Consider the following 17475-nt stretch of genomic DNA (forward strand, 5'->3'; position numbering starts at 1 on the left):
GTCCTTAGGTCATTATGTGTCAGTGACAAATGCCACTTTTTCCCAGGTGGTGATAGGAGGTGTGGGCTTCACCATGGCCTCTTGTGAATCAAACCTATGGTCATGTAACCTTTTCAGAAATAGGATTCCAGGACTAATGAGCGAGTATTAGACCTGCAGGAGATTCAGAAAGCTAAGGCTCCTTTGTGAATTGAAAAACTAGCCTGGCCCTCCACAAGCTGGGTCTGTCCTGGCAGATTCCTTGGCAGGAGGATGAAAAGGCCAAATGAGTCTTTCACTTTCTCTGTAGTCATTACTAACAGTTCTGTCTCCCTTTTGTGTTGGGTACAAGGTCAAGCAGGTTGCCTTACCTGGTCCAATTGGGCTGTAGAATGAAGCTCTGGTGGGTTTTCCGAGTAATGTGCAGACAGGCCATTCGTAACAGGGGAGTTAGGTGATGCTACGAAGTTTAGGGTCTAAGAGTTGGTCTGGAGTTGGGTTCAAGAGACTTTCAGTAATTAACTGTCTATGCTGAAAGCTGCTGGGTAGAGCCAAGAAGGACAAAGCCAAGCCTTCCTTTCTGCTAGGGGGACTTGATGAGAAGATTGTGGTCAACTCCCACAGTTTGGGGCTGTGAATCCATATTCACTTGTAGTCTTTGAATTCAAGGGCTGAGCATGTGGGTTTAAAGTGTGTGCCGGATGTCCTGTTAAGCTACATATTCCTGTGTCATCCAATGAAATCACTTGTAATGTTAGCTTAAGGGTAGTGAGAGTATATTAGCCCCTGTCTCAAGTGTGTGTTTCCCTTATCTAAAGCATCTTTGGGCTGTGGGATGGGATAATGCTCAGGGGCTAATTGTCAGGAAGTATTTGTGTCTGTCTTTGCTCCCATGAGACTGTGACTGGACTCCTTGCAAAGGAAAGTGGTATGTTATGGTGTGACATTGATTAGCCGGGGAAACTCGAGACCTGTAATGTGCCCTCCATCTACCAGCGACCACAAGGTCTCTGAACCTTTTGCCTTTGGTTAGCTGAGACCAAGAAGACCCTCAGGATTGGCTGTTAGTCAGTTCAAAACTGGGCCATATGGTTGATGACATGTGCTAAATCTGATCTACTTGCAGATTCTCTTGGGAGCAGTATGTTGCTAGAGAAGCTGAGGCTGTATTTGGTCACCATAGAGTGTAGGAATTTATTGAAACTTATCAAGTACAAGAGGCTCATTAATTCAGGGAATTAAAAGACAGTGTATAATTTGTAAAGGGTATAATTTTGTTCCCCATACATGTAAGGTAAATTCTCTAATATGAGGCTACAGCCCAAACCCAGAACAAATATCACTTGAAAGTCATATTTCTAATAACACACTGATTGTATAAATCAACAATATTTCAGCAAAGTGAGGAATGTTATCCCAATTTCACATGCTGCCATAAAAGGAATGAGCTAATACTTAATTTCAAAAGCTGAGGTAATGACAATCCATCCATGACTACCATGGTGAAACGTGGAAAAGCTGTGTCTTCTCCCACAACCCATGCTTGGTAGTCAGTGCATCTTCATATTTGATTATTTACTAATAGTGACAGTGTTTCCATTTCTGCCTTAAAAATTTAGAGCAAATTAGTGACATTGTCTTTGGAGTTTGGGTTCTTTTCTGTTGTTTTCTACAATTTTCCTGGGAAAGAGGCACCTTTTCCTGACACACTTGTGTTGCATTTTATTAAAGAATGAAAAAAAAAATAAACATGAAGACTTTATCTCTTTCCCAAACTTACATTCTTTTTGACTTATGTGATAAGGTGTGAGAGAGAAGCTGGAGGAGCCAGCTGGAGATTCTAATTTACGGAAGATGTTACTCATCAGGTCCTGAGGTTAGATGTGAATGTGCAAATGTGCAGTCCCTAGACTTTATCCTGCCTCAACTGTCCCCTTGATGAGTTCTGGGGACAAATTATTGAACTTCTGTGACTCAGGTGCCGTGTCTGAAGAATGGTAGTAATTAAGAGGGCTGTAATTGTAGTCCTAACGAGTGTAGGATAAAGGTAACTTATGATAAAGTGGGTTGACAATATCATCGGCTTTCTTATCATTGCTCAATACCCAAAGGACAGTGAATACATTATTTTATGCTGATTCCAGAGCAGGAAAAGATATCAACTATATTGTATAAGGAATTTGGCAAGTGCTGATCAGGGAATATGTAGCTCAGCAAGCATGAACATGATTGCAAGTACTTTCAGAGGCGTGTTCTCATTGTTTAGGAATGCTGTAAGAAAGCAATTACTTTACCTCAAGGAAAAACAGAGAAATGGAAATATTAATAGCACTGACAAATTCAAAAATCATGACATAGAAAAAATAATGTGAACAAGTAATATGCTTCATATCAATTATTCTATATAGGAAATGTCTTGAGCTTTTATTTATATGTGAGTAAATATGTATGCTCGTATGTGGGCACATATGTGCCAAGGTGGAAATCAGAGGACAATTTTGAGTATCAGTCCTTAGGTCCTAACATTTTTGAAAAGTTGTGAATTTTGTTTTTTATTTTGTTTGGTTTGGGTTTGGCTTGTGTTTGTTTTGTTGGTTTGTTTGCTTGCTTGCTTCTTCTCTACTAGGCTTCTTCTCTACTAGCTTGCCTGAGAGCTTTAAGGGAATCTCCAGTCTCAGTCACATTCATGTGACCTTCACATAATTCTAGATAGGGACTGGAGAGATGGCTCAGCAGTTAAGAGCTCTGGCTGCTCTTTCAGAGGACCAGGGTTCTATTTCTAATACTTGAACAACAACTCACTACCATCTGTAACTTCATGCCTAATGGATCTAATGCCTTCTGGTTTCCACAGGCACTGCATTCGCATGGTACACAGACATACATACCCATGTACATGAAAATTTTAAAATTCTACTCATCAGAACTATTTTTAAAGAATACTTAAATATTTCTAAACACAAACATGCCAAAATATTTTATTTTCCTGAGTGCAGTTTCTAATGTCTTAAGTTTGTTCTTAAAAATCTATTTTATTATTGATTTTTATTGCTATTAATCTCTATGCATTTGCATGCCTTGACACATCTGTGCTCCTCCCCAATACATATATCATGCACACACAAATAAGTAGTTTCAGGCATTTCCTGGATAATATAATTGATACGAAACACATGACTTATTAGTATGAAGTTTTCCCTAAGGCCATGATTTTGAAGCACATTATATTGTTAACATTTTCATGTGCTTTTGTGGAGAAAGATGACAGCTTCTAGAATCAATCAGCATTGGCTTAACCCCTTTTAAAATTTGTCACTCAGCTCTGGAAATGCAGTTTCTTCGCCTGTAATAGGGAGTTATTCTTAACTAGGCTAAAGTACGAGAGCAATAAGAATTACTGTTAATGTTATTGGTAAATCAACTATAATTGAGTGAAGTTAGTTTAGAAAATATGGTTACATGAATATTTTAGACCCAATGCAGTAATCTGTAAAGCATTTCGTATAGTATTTAGCACATTGTGAGACTTACTTCTTCTCTTGAAATTTCCAGTGCAAGTTTCTCCACAGATAGTGGATCCATCTGGGAAGCCATTTGCTTGCCTTGATGCTTTTAAGTCATAATGTCAATCGGTAACTGAAAATTTGTTCCTATCAAGTTTGAAAACGAGGTCTCTGGGTGGAGGTAATGGCGTGCCACTCAAGTTTATAAATGTGTCTGAAGTTCTCGGTCCTGCATGCCCTGCCTTGTAAAACCATTTCAATTCAGTGCAAAAGAATGTGCTAAGTTAGGGGAGGTTATTATATGCAGAGAGCTGTGATTTATTCAAACAGCAGATCATCTTCTGCTGTAGGGGCTAAGTATGATGCTGCTTTCTGCACGATTTTATTGACAACAACTTGCGTACGTTTCGTGAGGTCAGCTCTCAGCCACTGAGTTATAGCCCCTTAATTCAGCAATTCGCATTTTTCTAGAAATGTTCATGTTCAGTCTTCTTAAGAAGTTGATTCTTTTGTCAAAGGAATTTTATGGCAATACATTTTTAAATGATAGATGTAGTTATGGAACTTTTACTCTGGAGCTGAGGTCATTGTAATGAGGCTATGTGTGACAGGAAGGAAGCACTAATCAGTAATTACTGTGAACGTAAATATGAGTATCGTGATGAGAGCAGTGTTGTCAAAGAAGGGAGGGCATTCTGAGGGACTCTTTGTGAAGGAGGAGCAGGAAAGCTTTGTGTGCTCTGGAATTAGATGGAGCATTTCTCTGAATAGGGAATGTTTCTGCCCCGGCCTCTCTTCCTTAAACCCTAAAGTATTAAGAGAGAGAGAAAACACACTTAACGATCACGTGCTGATTCCAAGGAATGAGGAACTGAGATTGAATGCTTTTTCTTGACCAATTTACAAAGTAATGTACATTTACATTGTTAGAGAAAGTTGATACTGAGGTCGATAATGTACAAAATAATATGATTATTAAATATAGGCTTTTTATTAATTTCCTAGAGGGTCCTAAGGACAGCCATGAGAAATTAAGTTTTTTTTTCTTTTGAGCAAGGTATTCATTCTCAGCACAATGTAACAAATACTTTAATACTTTTGGGGCTATCATTATTCTGGTATGTGTTAGGATATCTATGAAAAAATCAGGAGAAATGAGGAGGACTAGATTAAATTTTAGAGCCCTCTAATTGAAGCCTTCTGTGTGCTACAAACTATTACAAAACACTCACATCCTCTCCACTCCCCTTTGTCATGATTTTCATTTTTCCCCACTTGCATTTTATTTTGGAGTGGTTTGTAGATCTGAATCTGGAAGGAAACGTTTGTCATTACAGTGTTTATGAAAGAATGATCCGGAGAGCTATATTGGTCACTTCCTTGGAGTATTAGAAATTGGGCTAAGCAGCTGTCAAAAAGAATTCCTCATATTTGTAAAAATAAGTCAGCACTTTAGGAAGAAGACCTGGCAGTTTCAACTGCAAGAAATTTTCTTTTGATTGAAACAGAATTGGTACAGGTTCCAAGAAGATGGAGAGAACTCAGATGTATTTGTGTGTGTGTGTGTGTGTGTGTGTGTGTGTGTGTGTGTGTGTGCACATCTGTGTGTGTGCATGTGTGTGTACCTGTAGTGTATGCACCTGTGTGTAGGTGTGCATGCCTGTGGGCCTACACAAAGGCCAGAGTCTCATACAGAGTATCCTATCATATCATTCTTTACCTTAAGACACAGTCTCCTCACCAAACTGGGAAGGAGGCTGGGAGTGAGCAATTGCCAGTCCTCAGCAATATTCCTGTCTCTACCCACGTACCATCTACCCCTGTCACAGTGCTGAAGTTACAGAAACACTCGCAGCCATGCCTGGATTTTTGTATGACTGCTGGAGATTGAAGTCAGATCCTTGCATTTGAAAACTCTCTTACATCCTCAGCCATCTCCCAAATCCAGAGCTCAGATTTTGTGTAAAGGAGAACCATTGACTCGCTACAGGCAATGGGATTATAAAGGTAGATGTTCCCGTATTGTCTCTGTGTCTCCCTAGTAACCTAGATTGTGTAAATGTGACATTATTATCACAGGGTCCCTGGTAATGCTAGACAGACACTTGGCTTCATGAGTAAAACTCGCATAGTTATAGTTTTCCATGTTCTGTTCCTCCTATCATGGCTACAGGTATTAAAACTCTGTTGACACCTCTTTCTGAAGCATGCAGCTGAAAGGTACTGAGACAAGAAACAGGAAATGCCAAGGTGACTTCTGATCTGGGTAATCAAGCTATGACAAAGGCACAGGGTCACTCTTGAAATAATGCCAAACTGAAGTTACCGTGATGCACCCCATCTTTGATTTCACATTGGGTCACGATTCTAGAGGAAGGTAGAGAGGAGACTTTGGTTCTTATTTCTAGAGGAGAGTGGGATCACAGTCTATAAGGAGTCCTGTGAGAGATGGTTTCTGATAGTGCCTGCAATGGCAGATTCCTTTTCTCTGTCAAAATTTCAATCATTTTCGGGCCCAAGCCATAACTGCTCATCATGACTATGGAAGCTTTTTTTTTTTTGCGAGCATTAGAGATGTTTAAGGTAGCCTGCATCCCTAGTGCCAGAAACAGTCATCACCATTTAATAAGAAATTCCTTTCAGTCATTTGTATTTGAGCAAACCACATCAAATCATCCTCATGAGAGTAGGTTAACAGGAAACAAGAGCTTTCAATTCTGTAAATCAGGTTTAAAGGCTTTCAATTAGGAGTGGAGTGGGAGCCTATGTTTCCTGTCTCTACCCATCTTACAGACAGTATCTCTCTCAGACAGGATGGTGTGTGTGTGTGTGTGTGTGTGTGTGTGTGTGTGTGTGTGTGTGTGATTTTAGATACTCTGAATATGTTCTCTAAGACACTAAATAAGGGACACAGAAGTAGCTGAGAAGCAAAAGAAAAGATGAAGAGATAGAAAGGAAGGCGGCTCCCCTTTGAACACTTATCTTGTGGATTATGAACTGCAATAAACTGTTGATAACTGATTTTTGAATTTGTTGTTCAACGTTTGTTTTTATTCTGTGATGCCGTGGCCAGAGAAACAAAGACCCTGGTGCGACATCTGCCTTGGAGGCAGTGGGGAGCTGCCGCTTCCTTACTTCAATAAATTCAAAACCACGTATTTTTCTACTATACAAAAAAGTTTTGTCACCAAGGAAATGAAAAGCTGTAGCTGGCACTTTGCCCAAGCACTAAGCTTGCAACATCACTAGGCTGAGTGGGGAAATCTGGCTATTCAGGAAGACAGGAAGCATGGCTCCTGATGACTGTTGTGTTGCTCTGATCTCCAAGAGAACCTCGAATCTAGGTTTTCCTGCCCCCTCTTGACCCTTGCCTCCAATGCCTTCTTCTTCTCGCTTGAATCTTTAATATCTCAATTAGTTATTGTTTTCCTGTGTGGGTTCAAAAATTTTCAATATTATGTAGCCTAATGTAGTCTTATATTCTACAGTTTGGTCTTTCTGGTTCTTTCATCATGAGGCTCAGGCATGTGGATCAAATCACCTAGATCTAGTACAATGGTGAATTCAACTCCAGAGTGGATCACTGTAAATGCTACTGCCTGCTTCTCTGCAGGGCATCTCAGTGGAGAAAAGCAAATTTTGTCTCCCCAGCTCAATTCCAAGCTGTAAGAATTAGCATGTCTTATAGACTTCATTAGTTATTGTCAGTCTTCTCCTTGAGGATTAATAAATGGCTTGTCTACAAACCACCTTTCTCTACATAAAGGACCTGTTTACCAAGGTTTCATTCTCCCTCAGATGACTGCGGTCAAGCCTACATCCATTATCAAAAGCTGGTATTTTATAATGAAATTAAACTTGAAATTAAATTAATGCTAATGTAGGTGATTAAGAGAATATATTTAGTGAAAACATCAATACATTTCCTGTAATTGAATTTTATCTTGTACCACTGCGCTTTCCTTCAGGGAATGTCTTTTTACAGTTTTCCTCTGATAAATGTCTCGCTCATTTAAAAACATATGAATTAATTCTGGAAATTTCTCAGGGCTTTCTTTATTATAAACAATTAGCTTAATCAATTAATAGCTGGAATTATTTCTGTAGTCATTACTAGGTTTAATTCTTGAGAATCCTATTATGTCTTCTTTACTGGAAAACTGTATTTTATTTTAAATATAGCCATTTTATTTTCCAAAGACCAAAATTTTAAATCCCATAATAGTACAAAATCAAATTGTGAATCATATACATTTTAAGGTAATCACATCTATAGGTATACACCCTTTTATATACAAACATAAATCAGTTTTCCTCAGAAGGTGTAAGTACATCCTGTGACACACCATCTATGTCTTCACTACATGGTTTTTCAGAACTTCCTACAGATTTGAAAGCAGCAAAATGTTAACTAATTTCACACATAAAAATGACATAGCACATTGACTCTCTTGTAATAATGTTACTTTTGATGGCATTGCAGTACTCTGTCCTTTACAAAGTGTACCTCACTTACTTGACCTGTATGTGTGCTCTGTGCTCAGGTGTAAAGCTGTGGCTTACCCTCATGCTTGAGTGGATTCAGTTCTTGTACCTTTGATCATTTCCCTTCACCTGATAACATGCATTGGAGCTTATACAGTCATTTACACTTCTCAGTTTACACTTCATTTTTCCCCCAAGAGATAAAATTCTACATGCAATAGGACACCAGAGCCATAATAAGCACTTATCCATCTTATTATTTAAAAAGTAAATTTAATTTATGTGCATGAGTATTTTGACTGTATGCATGTCTGTGCACCCTGTGTGACCCTGGTACCTGCAGAGGCCAGCAGAAGGTCTGCAGTTCCCTGGGGCTGGAGTTATAGACCATTCTGAGCAACCATGTGCATGCTAGGAACCAAACCCGGGTCCTTTGGAAGAGCAGACAATACTCTTAGCCATTGAGCCTTCTCTCCAGCCACAGAAAATCTATTATATTTTTTTAAAGTTATGTTTACACTAGTTTCTAAACTAGTAACTAAACATAGATATTGTACATATTATCAGGGTACTGTGTACTATATCAACATATACATGCATGCTTTAATACTTAAGTCAGGTTAAATAGATCTATCTCCTAAATTACTTACCATTTCTTCATGGCCAAACATCCTTTATTCTCCCAGTCATTTCAGACATACTGTGCACAGACATATCTATGGTCAACCTACTTTGCAGTGTGCAAGAATCTACTCTTGTCTAACCATAACTTAGTACCCATCATCAACTTTTCTCATCACTTTTTCCCACAGCTCTCTTTAGCCTCAATATGTCTGCTGGTATAGTGTTTGTAAAATGATGACTGAACACCATTAACATTTTCTTCATGGTGACATGAAATGAGTCTCTGGCCTTTTTCCTTATGAAACTATTCTCTTGGGCTTTGTCTCTTAATCCAACTCTAAATAGCTAACAAATTTTGAAATTCAGTCAAAACACTATCATCCCCAATAATTGTGATTTTTCTTGGAGAATCATAAACAAGCATGGGGGATTCGTATTTTTTTGTTTTTGTTTTTGCTACTGTGAAATTGAGAAATGAACTGTGATGTGGTTAATAAAATAAGAAAAATTACTTGCAGCAAGGTTTTCATAAGTATGGTGCCTAGTGCAGATAGTGTTTTCAATGCTAACACATATCTATTGGAGGTAATACAAACATAATAGGCTTTTCAGGTGCATTCTGGTGGACAAAGACAAGGGTTATGAGCTACAGGAAAAAAAATAGTCTAAGGGAGGGGTGTTTTCTTGCTCAGATCTGCCACCTCTTCACTCCCAGCGTAGAATCTTCTCCACAGGTTGACAATCTTCATGAGCTTCTAAACTGGGTTTTCTCATCTAGAAAACAGTGATCACAGGGGCAATGCGAGTCTAGAGTGGAAGAGAAGAAGGCATAGCACCGACACAGTACTCTTTGTTCTATTTGTATTGGGAGGCCCGGGTGCTGCAACTTTGTTCATGACCTTGTGAAAGGATGGATGGAAAGACGACAATAATAAGAAATTGCACAAGATTTCACCTCTCCCCTGGGGTATTTTTAATTTTAAAGTCCTGTAAGTTTTCTGCCTTAACCTTGGCTGATTCATTTAGCTTAGTACACTTTCCCATGCCATTGGCTATATAACTCATAAGTACCATAAACACTGTACATGTGTTTCTCTATGTGTATGCTGCTGCTGTGGGTTACTTTAACCATGACTTGCTCTGTGACAATGTAGTGTGATACTAATGGTAGAGGCACCAATGTCTACTACACTTAATCCCATGAATTCCAATCTGCATGCTATCCTCTGTAAAGGATGTGATGCATCTCTAATTTAACCAACACAAATTTAACCTAATCATTTAAAAATGCATTAAAACATGCCTAATTTTTACTATAATTTAGGGAATTGATACAGACTTTGTGCCCATCAACTGCTCCAAACAGTTTACAGGAAACTAATAATTTCTGGTACTGTTGTGTTATATTATTGATGTTGCTGGAATTATTACCTTGATTGCAATGACCCTTCACTCCAATGTCACATGATAAAAGGGACTTATGTTTTACCTACTTGTTTCCCTGAAGAATATTGTAAGCTCATTACGTCAATCAAGAATTTCAATATTTGAGACTTTACCTGTTTTACGACTTTATCTTGAATGACATTACCAATACATATGTTATTTACTAGCACTTTTATGCTTTTACTTTTATTATATTTCATTTTGTTGTTAGCCTATATTAACTAGACACAGGATTGAAGTTCATTACAACATTTTCATACCTGTACATAGTGTCTTTTGGTCATTATCATCCTCCATTACCTTTTCTTCCTCCGGATGATGCTGATGTGTTTCTTCTTTTTCCCAGAGTCCCCCTTTTTATTTCCATTTTGTTTTTATTAAACATAGCAAGTGAGTGGCATGCAGAGAGTTTCAGTAGTACAATCATTTGTGATATTTATACATAAGCATGAATGGGTGTACAGACACCTAAATCCATGCATAGGTGGACTGCACTTGCAACAGTTTTCTCAGACAAAAGTTTATTCAATTATCCACCTTCAAATGATTAGTTATTTGTACATCGTATACAGTAGTACGGTGAGAGAGCAGGAAGAATAGACCTTGAAAGACTGTGTCTGGGCTATTTAGAGTTATCTTTTAACATCTTTTTCCCATCTCCGTGTTTCTGAGACTACCTTCCAAGATAAATATTTTTCAATTTGGTGCAATTAAGGATATCGCTGGATTTAAGTGATTCAAAGTGAAGTGAAATATTTTATAAAACAAAAAACTTCAAAAATGGCTTTCCTGAAAAACACTCAAATAACATTGTAAATTATCTATATATTTGTTCATCCATTCACTAATTTTAAGAGAATTTATTGTATACTATTTCTCTTACTCTAGAAGTTAAAAATACAAGAATTAATAAGAAGGTTCCTGCACTCAAAGATATAGATCTGCAGAATATAGAATAGTGTATATATTGTTGTCTACTTTTTAGTAAATACCACATCGTTGCATTCAATTGTTTAAACAAACATGAGGCCTTACTGTTTTCACTTTACAAAGAAACATGGTCCCAGAACACTTAAATAACTTGTCCCAGATATAGTAAATTCTGATTTTAAGAAAATATTATTTTCTTTATCTTATCCACTTTTTTATACCATCTGCTAAGAAAACAGAAAAGTAAACACATGGGGTTGACATAAATAGCAAAGTCATTATTAAAGAAGCATGAGTGTTTGGCTAGGAGAGTTTGGGAGAAAGTTGAAAGAAACTTCCATCCCTGTGTGTGACTTGTGATATTGTTTTTGATTAAAGATTATCACCATAAAACTGAAGGGTTAGATACTGTGTTCATTTTCCAGCAGAGAAAATATGCAGTGGTTATTAGCTTAAACTCCAATACTGGTTTGAGAGAAATTAATGTAAACTTTCCAATTATTTTTATTTTTGAGATTTACGTAATCAATGCAAACACAGATATGTAAAGTCAAACAAAACACATGATTTAACATAATATTTCTAGTATGTTCCTAGTAGCTGACCCTACTTCGTGCATCCAAGGGGATAGTCACATCAAAATAGAGAAGAGTAGGAATTAGTGTCTAGCCAATATTTCATATTGTAAAATAACTTTGAAATGAAGGTGTGGTTCTCATTTTGTGAACATAGATACATATCAAAACTAAGTTTAGAGATAGGGAATAAACAATGAAATTCCAGTTCGTGGCTCAGGTATAAACTTGCCTAATGATTCTTTCATTAAATGTATTTTCTGAGTCAACATGTTGTTAAAAAGGGAATACCTATGAGGTAATAATTAAGAAACACCCAGTCATAGATTAGAATTATATTCACACACACAGAGACACACACAGGGACACACACACACACATGCACACACAGGGACATACACAGAGACATACACATACACATAGGGACACGCACAGAGAGACACATATGAAAGTTTGGATGTATCCCCTCCTCCTAGTCCCTGCCCACCTTCTGTCTCCCCTAGATCCACTGATTCCCTTCAGAAATGAGCAGTCCTACCAGAGGTATCAACTGAATGTGGCATAACAAGATTCAATAAGACTAGGCATAAACCCTTATATCAAGGCTGATGAGGTAACCCAGTAGGAGAAAAGGGTCCTACAAGCTGGTAGAAAGAGTCAGAAACACCCCTAGTCTAATTGTTAGGAGTCCCACAAAAACCAAATCATGTAGGCAAAGTGTAAAAACAGGTTGATTGGTATGTGTGAAACCCTAGGTCCAATTCCCAGCACCTCAAATCAATAAAATAAAGCAAAGCAACCAGACATGGTGATACATGCCTGTAATTCCAGCACACAGAAGGCTGAGAAAAGAGGACTGGAGTTCAAAGCCATCCTAGACTACATGGCAATTACCGGGACAGCCTGTGATATACATACAGTGCTGTGGGATGTTCTGTATGGCAAATGTGTTGCTGATTACTCAATAAATAAAACACTGATTGGCCATTGGCTAGGCAGGAAGTGTAGGCGGGATAAGGAGGAGAATAATGCTGGAAGTGGAAGACTGAGTCAGAGAGACACTGCCAGCCGCCACGATGACAAACAGCATGTGAAGATGCTGGTAAGCCACAAGCCATGTGGCAAGGTATAGATTAATGGAAATGGATTAATTTAAGCTGTAAGAACAGTTAGCAAGAAGCCTGCCAGGGCCATACAGTTTGTAACCAATATAAGTCTCTGTGTTTACTTGGTTGGGTTTGAGCGGCTGTGGGACTGGCAGGTGAGAGAGATTTGTCCTGACAGTGGGCCAGGCAGGAAAACTCTAGCTACAATACAGTAAGACCATATCTTAGAATTTTTTAAATGAAAACTACCACCAACAAAAAGCAAACTCTAAAAGCTAGAACTCTTTCTATTTCATCTTCAGTTCTATAATAACTCAAGCAAGAAAGCAACACAGACTTTGTGTCCAATACTGAGGAAGTCATATCTAAAGCCTCTGGTCAGCCTTAGGGCAAAGGAATTGAAATATTCTTCTACTTGTTTTGGTATAGCATGTTTATGATATCAGTGCAGGTAGCTTCGTTATGGCCTTTAAGAAATTAAAATGAAACAGACCATTAGTTTACACTCATCTTAATGTCCTGGGATTTATACTTCTATAAAGATTTATTTATTTTATGTATATGAGTATTTTTATTGCAAATATATGTATGCATCACATGTATGCCTGGTACTTTTGGATGCCAGAAGAAAACATGCCCTGGATGCCCTAGAACTAGAGTTATAGACAATTGTGAGTCACCATGTGTGTGCTGAGAACTGAACCTGGGTTCCTTATAAGAGCTACAAAGTGCTCTTAACCAATGAGCTTAACCATTGAGCTATCTCTTCAGTCCCAGATTTATACTTTTGAAAATAGTATAGTGTTCGTAAAGTAACTGTAGAGTTGGGGAGTTTAAGTTAACTATACCTTTCAAATATTTAACATAAAACCTAGGAAGTTGGGCTACCTCTCTATTTTTTCCAAAGCATGTTACTTTGTAGAAAATACATAGATAAATTCTCATTTTTTATCCTGTGTGATGATATTTGAAGGACTTACGTTTCATTAACTATGAAATAAAGTAGTCTTCCCAGTGAATAGATGGACAAGTTCAGAAAATTACAACCCTCTGGGCTCTGTGTTATTATTAATTTCAAGTTTTATTGAGGATTTATGCTATTGTCTATGCTTTATAAGGTTGAATACATCCTTCCAAGATATATTGGGGAAGGTAGACATGAGAAATAATTGACAAAAATGGAGGGAAAGGTTATGGAAGTGAATGTTGGTTTTTAGGTTGTAACCAGAGTGACACACTAGAGGTAGTGGGTTGCTTATGCAAAAGAATGGACTCACCTAGTATTAATCTTTGATGCAGAGTCTAAGCTCAGCTCTTTACAATTGCAACACTCTACTTGTCCTTATAAGGATATGACAGCAAAATGTACAGCCAGCACACCCAGATAAGTTCTCTAACGTGATTTGAAATCTGTTTCTCATCATCTCTGATTTATTTGATGAGTCAAATTTATATAAAAACCACTGTAAGCCAGTCTGAATCAATGCTTTATATTTGGTTTCACAACCCTTTTATAACACCAGTATTGGCATTGTTTTGCATCTTCTATCAGACAAGTCTAATAATGCTTATTTTAAGGGTCAACTAACCATTTACTAAGTTGAAGGCATCTTTAGGAAAAAGTGTGACCAGAGAACAACAGTCCTTTGAATTGATTCCAGTAACCAGTCGTAATAACAATACGTGGGCATGCCACTAGTTTTCTTATGTTTAATTCATTTGTTAATCACTTCTCTCTCCACATTTATAGATCTAGCATGGCATTTACTTTGTCTTTTAGCTTTCTTCATGCTACAGTGATTATTTATTATTATATCAATTTGTTGTATTTTTCTTTTTTGGAATGATCTTTTATTTCTACAAATGGCCATGCTGTAGATATTGTATGTGTGGTGAGCCACAAACCCTCTGTCTCAATGACCTCACTCTTTAGATGGTAGTCCAACAGATAATCATGTTTGTGTGCTAAGAATCTTAACTTATATATATTGTCATTTTTATTTTATGATTCCCATGTGCTGCCAAATATTTTCCATTTGTGTTTTGTTTAAAAACCAAAGGTATTTTTAAAAAAGTCTTCTCAATGGCTGTATGAAAACAGGCTGGTGTCTACTGTTTCAGAAACTAGGTGTTATATACAAGTCTCTACTAACTGTAGAACTTGATTTCAAAGCCATGAAGGCACTTGCTTAACATTGCAGTCTGTCTCCTGAGAATTTGATTACTATTCCATGCCAATTAGTGATGCCATTTAAGTAAAGATAATTTATATCAGTTTTATTTCTCATTTATTTAATATTGACATGCTCCAAATACTTATCACAGAGTAGTTCCTTTTTAGTTTTATATGTTATGCATTTGGGAAAACTTCAAATGTACAATAAGAGAAGTATTATTGTACAGTATTGTTGTTTGCTCTTTCAAAAAATATATTCAGCCTCAGAAAGTACTGAATTTTACTTACCAAAAAAATAACTAGTGCAATGAAAAAGTGAAATGATTCCCTGGCAAAAAGGAATCATTCTATGCTCCCTACAACCATGTAAAAGTTAATGTATATGTAATTGACTAATTGATGTGAAAGTCATGTATATGCCATGTGCATAAAGTTATATGTTAATATATATAGTATACATGCATATTTGTGTGGGTTATATATCAATTTGCAATTCATACAAAAAGTTCAGAGATACATTACTTTTCAGTGTCATAACTAGAAAGGTTCTAAAGCAAATAATTTAAATTTTCTTATTTTACCATTTATCATACGATCTTTGAGAGGAGGGGGCAGTTAAAACCAGCGTTTGAAAAGATAGCCTTTCCCTTTAAACAGAAACTTATAATTTTGGATGTAAAGAAAACCTACAAACATGTTTCCAGATCCAAAGTAATACATACTCATTGTCTCCCATATAGTTCATAACTTGCAGTACTGTAATTTATTTAACACAATTAATGCATCAATATTGATACATTATAGGCAGGTAAAAGCTGCCCTTTGTTCCATTTTCCTTAACATTTACCCAATACCTTTCTTTTCTTCTTCCTAGTTCCTTCTAAAGAGGCACAGTAATTAGAGTGAATCAGGGGGTCTCCAGCCTTGTGTAGACAGTAAGAATTTCTAAGAGGATTTTACTTATTTTGTATGGCCTTGGCAGGTTGTCAGGAGTACTGCTGTGGTATTTTGTAGACTGTCTCTCAGATGAAGTTTAGCTCTTCTCATCAGCTTCGAGGGCTTAGAGGAAAGAGATTGAAGGCACAGGGTACCATGGTCTATCATTGCAGTGATACATGCTAGCAATGTCACTTAAAACTATTGAACACCTAATGACCGTCCTGTTCGCCACATGTCTCATCTGTTGTGGTTTCTTTAAGAAAAATATAACAATTTAAGCAGAGTCATTTACATACAAAGTAAAGTATTTATCACAGCTCTAAGGGTTGGAAAGATCGACAGGGTGCCTCCATGGAACTCACTAGAAGTTCCCTCTGCTAGCTTGTGTCTGCTCATTTATCACTGTGTCTTCACATGGTCAAAAGGAGAAAGCTATCTTGAACCCTTTTTGTAAGGAGATCAGTCCCATTCAGGCACTAACTTCTCCCACCGTTTGCCAAGTTCTCATTTTTAAGACCATCAAGGTAGAGGTTAGGATTTCAACACAAGAATTTGGGGCCAGAACTAAGGTCCAGAGTATAGAACCAGATTTCTCCACGAGAAGTTACCTCTAGCACCTCTTTCCATTGCACCACGCAGATGTTACTTTGTGGCTTACACACAGAGCCACATTTCACCATTTTCATTTCACCTTCTTGATGGGAAACTTCACTCGATTTTAATACATGAATTTATTATTCAAGAATATCAGCTCTATTGAGTCATGCTAATAAAAAAAATGTTGCCCCAAAGCTGTGTGTTCATAATTGAACAATTATTGTATAATTATTTCTTAGTATGTAATTATGATCATATATAATATATGTATACTTCTCTGTATATATCACAAATATATTTGGATTGTATATAATAAGTAAGATCACTTAACTAAATAACTAAACTGGAAGATTTTTTTTTGTGGACTTATCTTAAATTAATTTTAACACTCTATCTCCAAAGTTGTTTCACTTGTAGGGAGAAATGGAATAGTATTTTGAAGCTGTACTTTAACAAGATAAAGAGATTTTTATGATTAAAGAAAAAAACAAAGGTTGCCAAATATCTTATGGATAGTATTATTTTTCATATAGTTCATGTAAGTGATAAAAATACAACTTATGTCTCCAATACTACATGATTTGTTAACATCATTATGTGAGTGTAAAGATAATATTTAAATTCACTTGGGCAGAGAGATTTTAATATTTAAATTCCACAGTAGTAGCACTGGGTTTTTTTTTAATTTATTTTAATTTATTTTGCAATACAATTCAGTTCTACATATCAGCCACGGATTCCCTTGTTCTCCCCCCCTCCCCGTCCCCCTCACCTTCCCCCCAACCCCCCCCCCCCATTCCCATCTCCTCCAGGGCAAAGCCTTCCCCACAGACTGAGGTCAACCTGGGAGGAGGGGACTAGACCTACCTGGACTGAGTCTACCAGGTTGACCTCAGTCTGTGGGGAAGGCTTTGCCCTGGAGCACTGGGTTTTAATGTGAGAATTTAAACATGAACGTAAGCATGTCCTACTTAAATTATAAATATGAAGGAGGTTTCTCTTCTCACATAAACCACACTCTATAGTAGAGTCAATCATTTCATCCTTACATTATTTTATTGGATCTTAAGAGCAAGAAAAGCTGATTGTTAGCAAATTTAACATAATAGTCTATG

The 17475-nt window shown here is 37.1% G+C and overlaps 1 protein-coding gene across 10 annotated transcripts in view; it reads left to right on the forward strand.

The window, feature by feature from the left end:
• Nucleotides 1-17475, forward strand: part of Nyap2 (neuronal tyrosine-phosphorylated phosphoinositide-3-kinase adaptor 2) — a 409837-nt gene that overhangs the window by 228429 nt on the left and 163933 nt on the right. Inside the window, exon 7 of one of the 10 annotated variants that reach the window (XM_052750017.1) lies at nt 9326-17109. The exons of the other annotated variants lie outside the window; for them this stretch is intronic. Within the exon in view, the coding sequence (XP_052605977.1) occupies nt 9326-9379 (54 nt within the window). The 3' untranslated portion in view covers nt 9380-17109. Of the gene's footprint in view, nt 1-9325; nt 17110-17475 lie in introns of those variants that run through there. 10 annotated transcript variants of the gene reach the window in all.

This window comes from Peromyscus californicus, unplaced genomic scaffold, assembly GCF_007827085.1.
Source record: "Peromyscus californicus insignis strain IS unplaced genomic scaffold, ASM782708v3 Scaffold_21__1_contigs__length_65335640, whole genome shotgun sequence".
Lineage (NCBI taxonomy): Eukaryota > Metazoa > Chordata > Mammalia > Rodentia > Cricetidae > Peromyscus > Peromyscus californicus.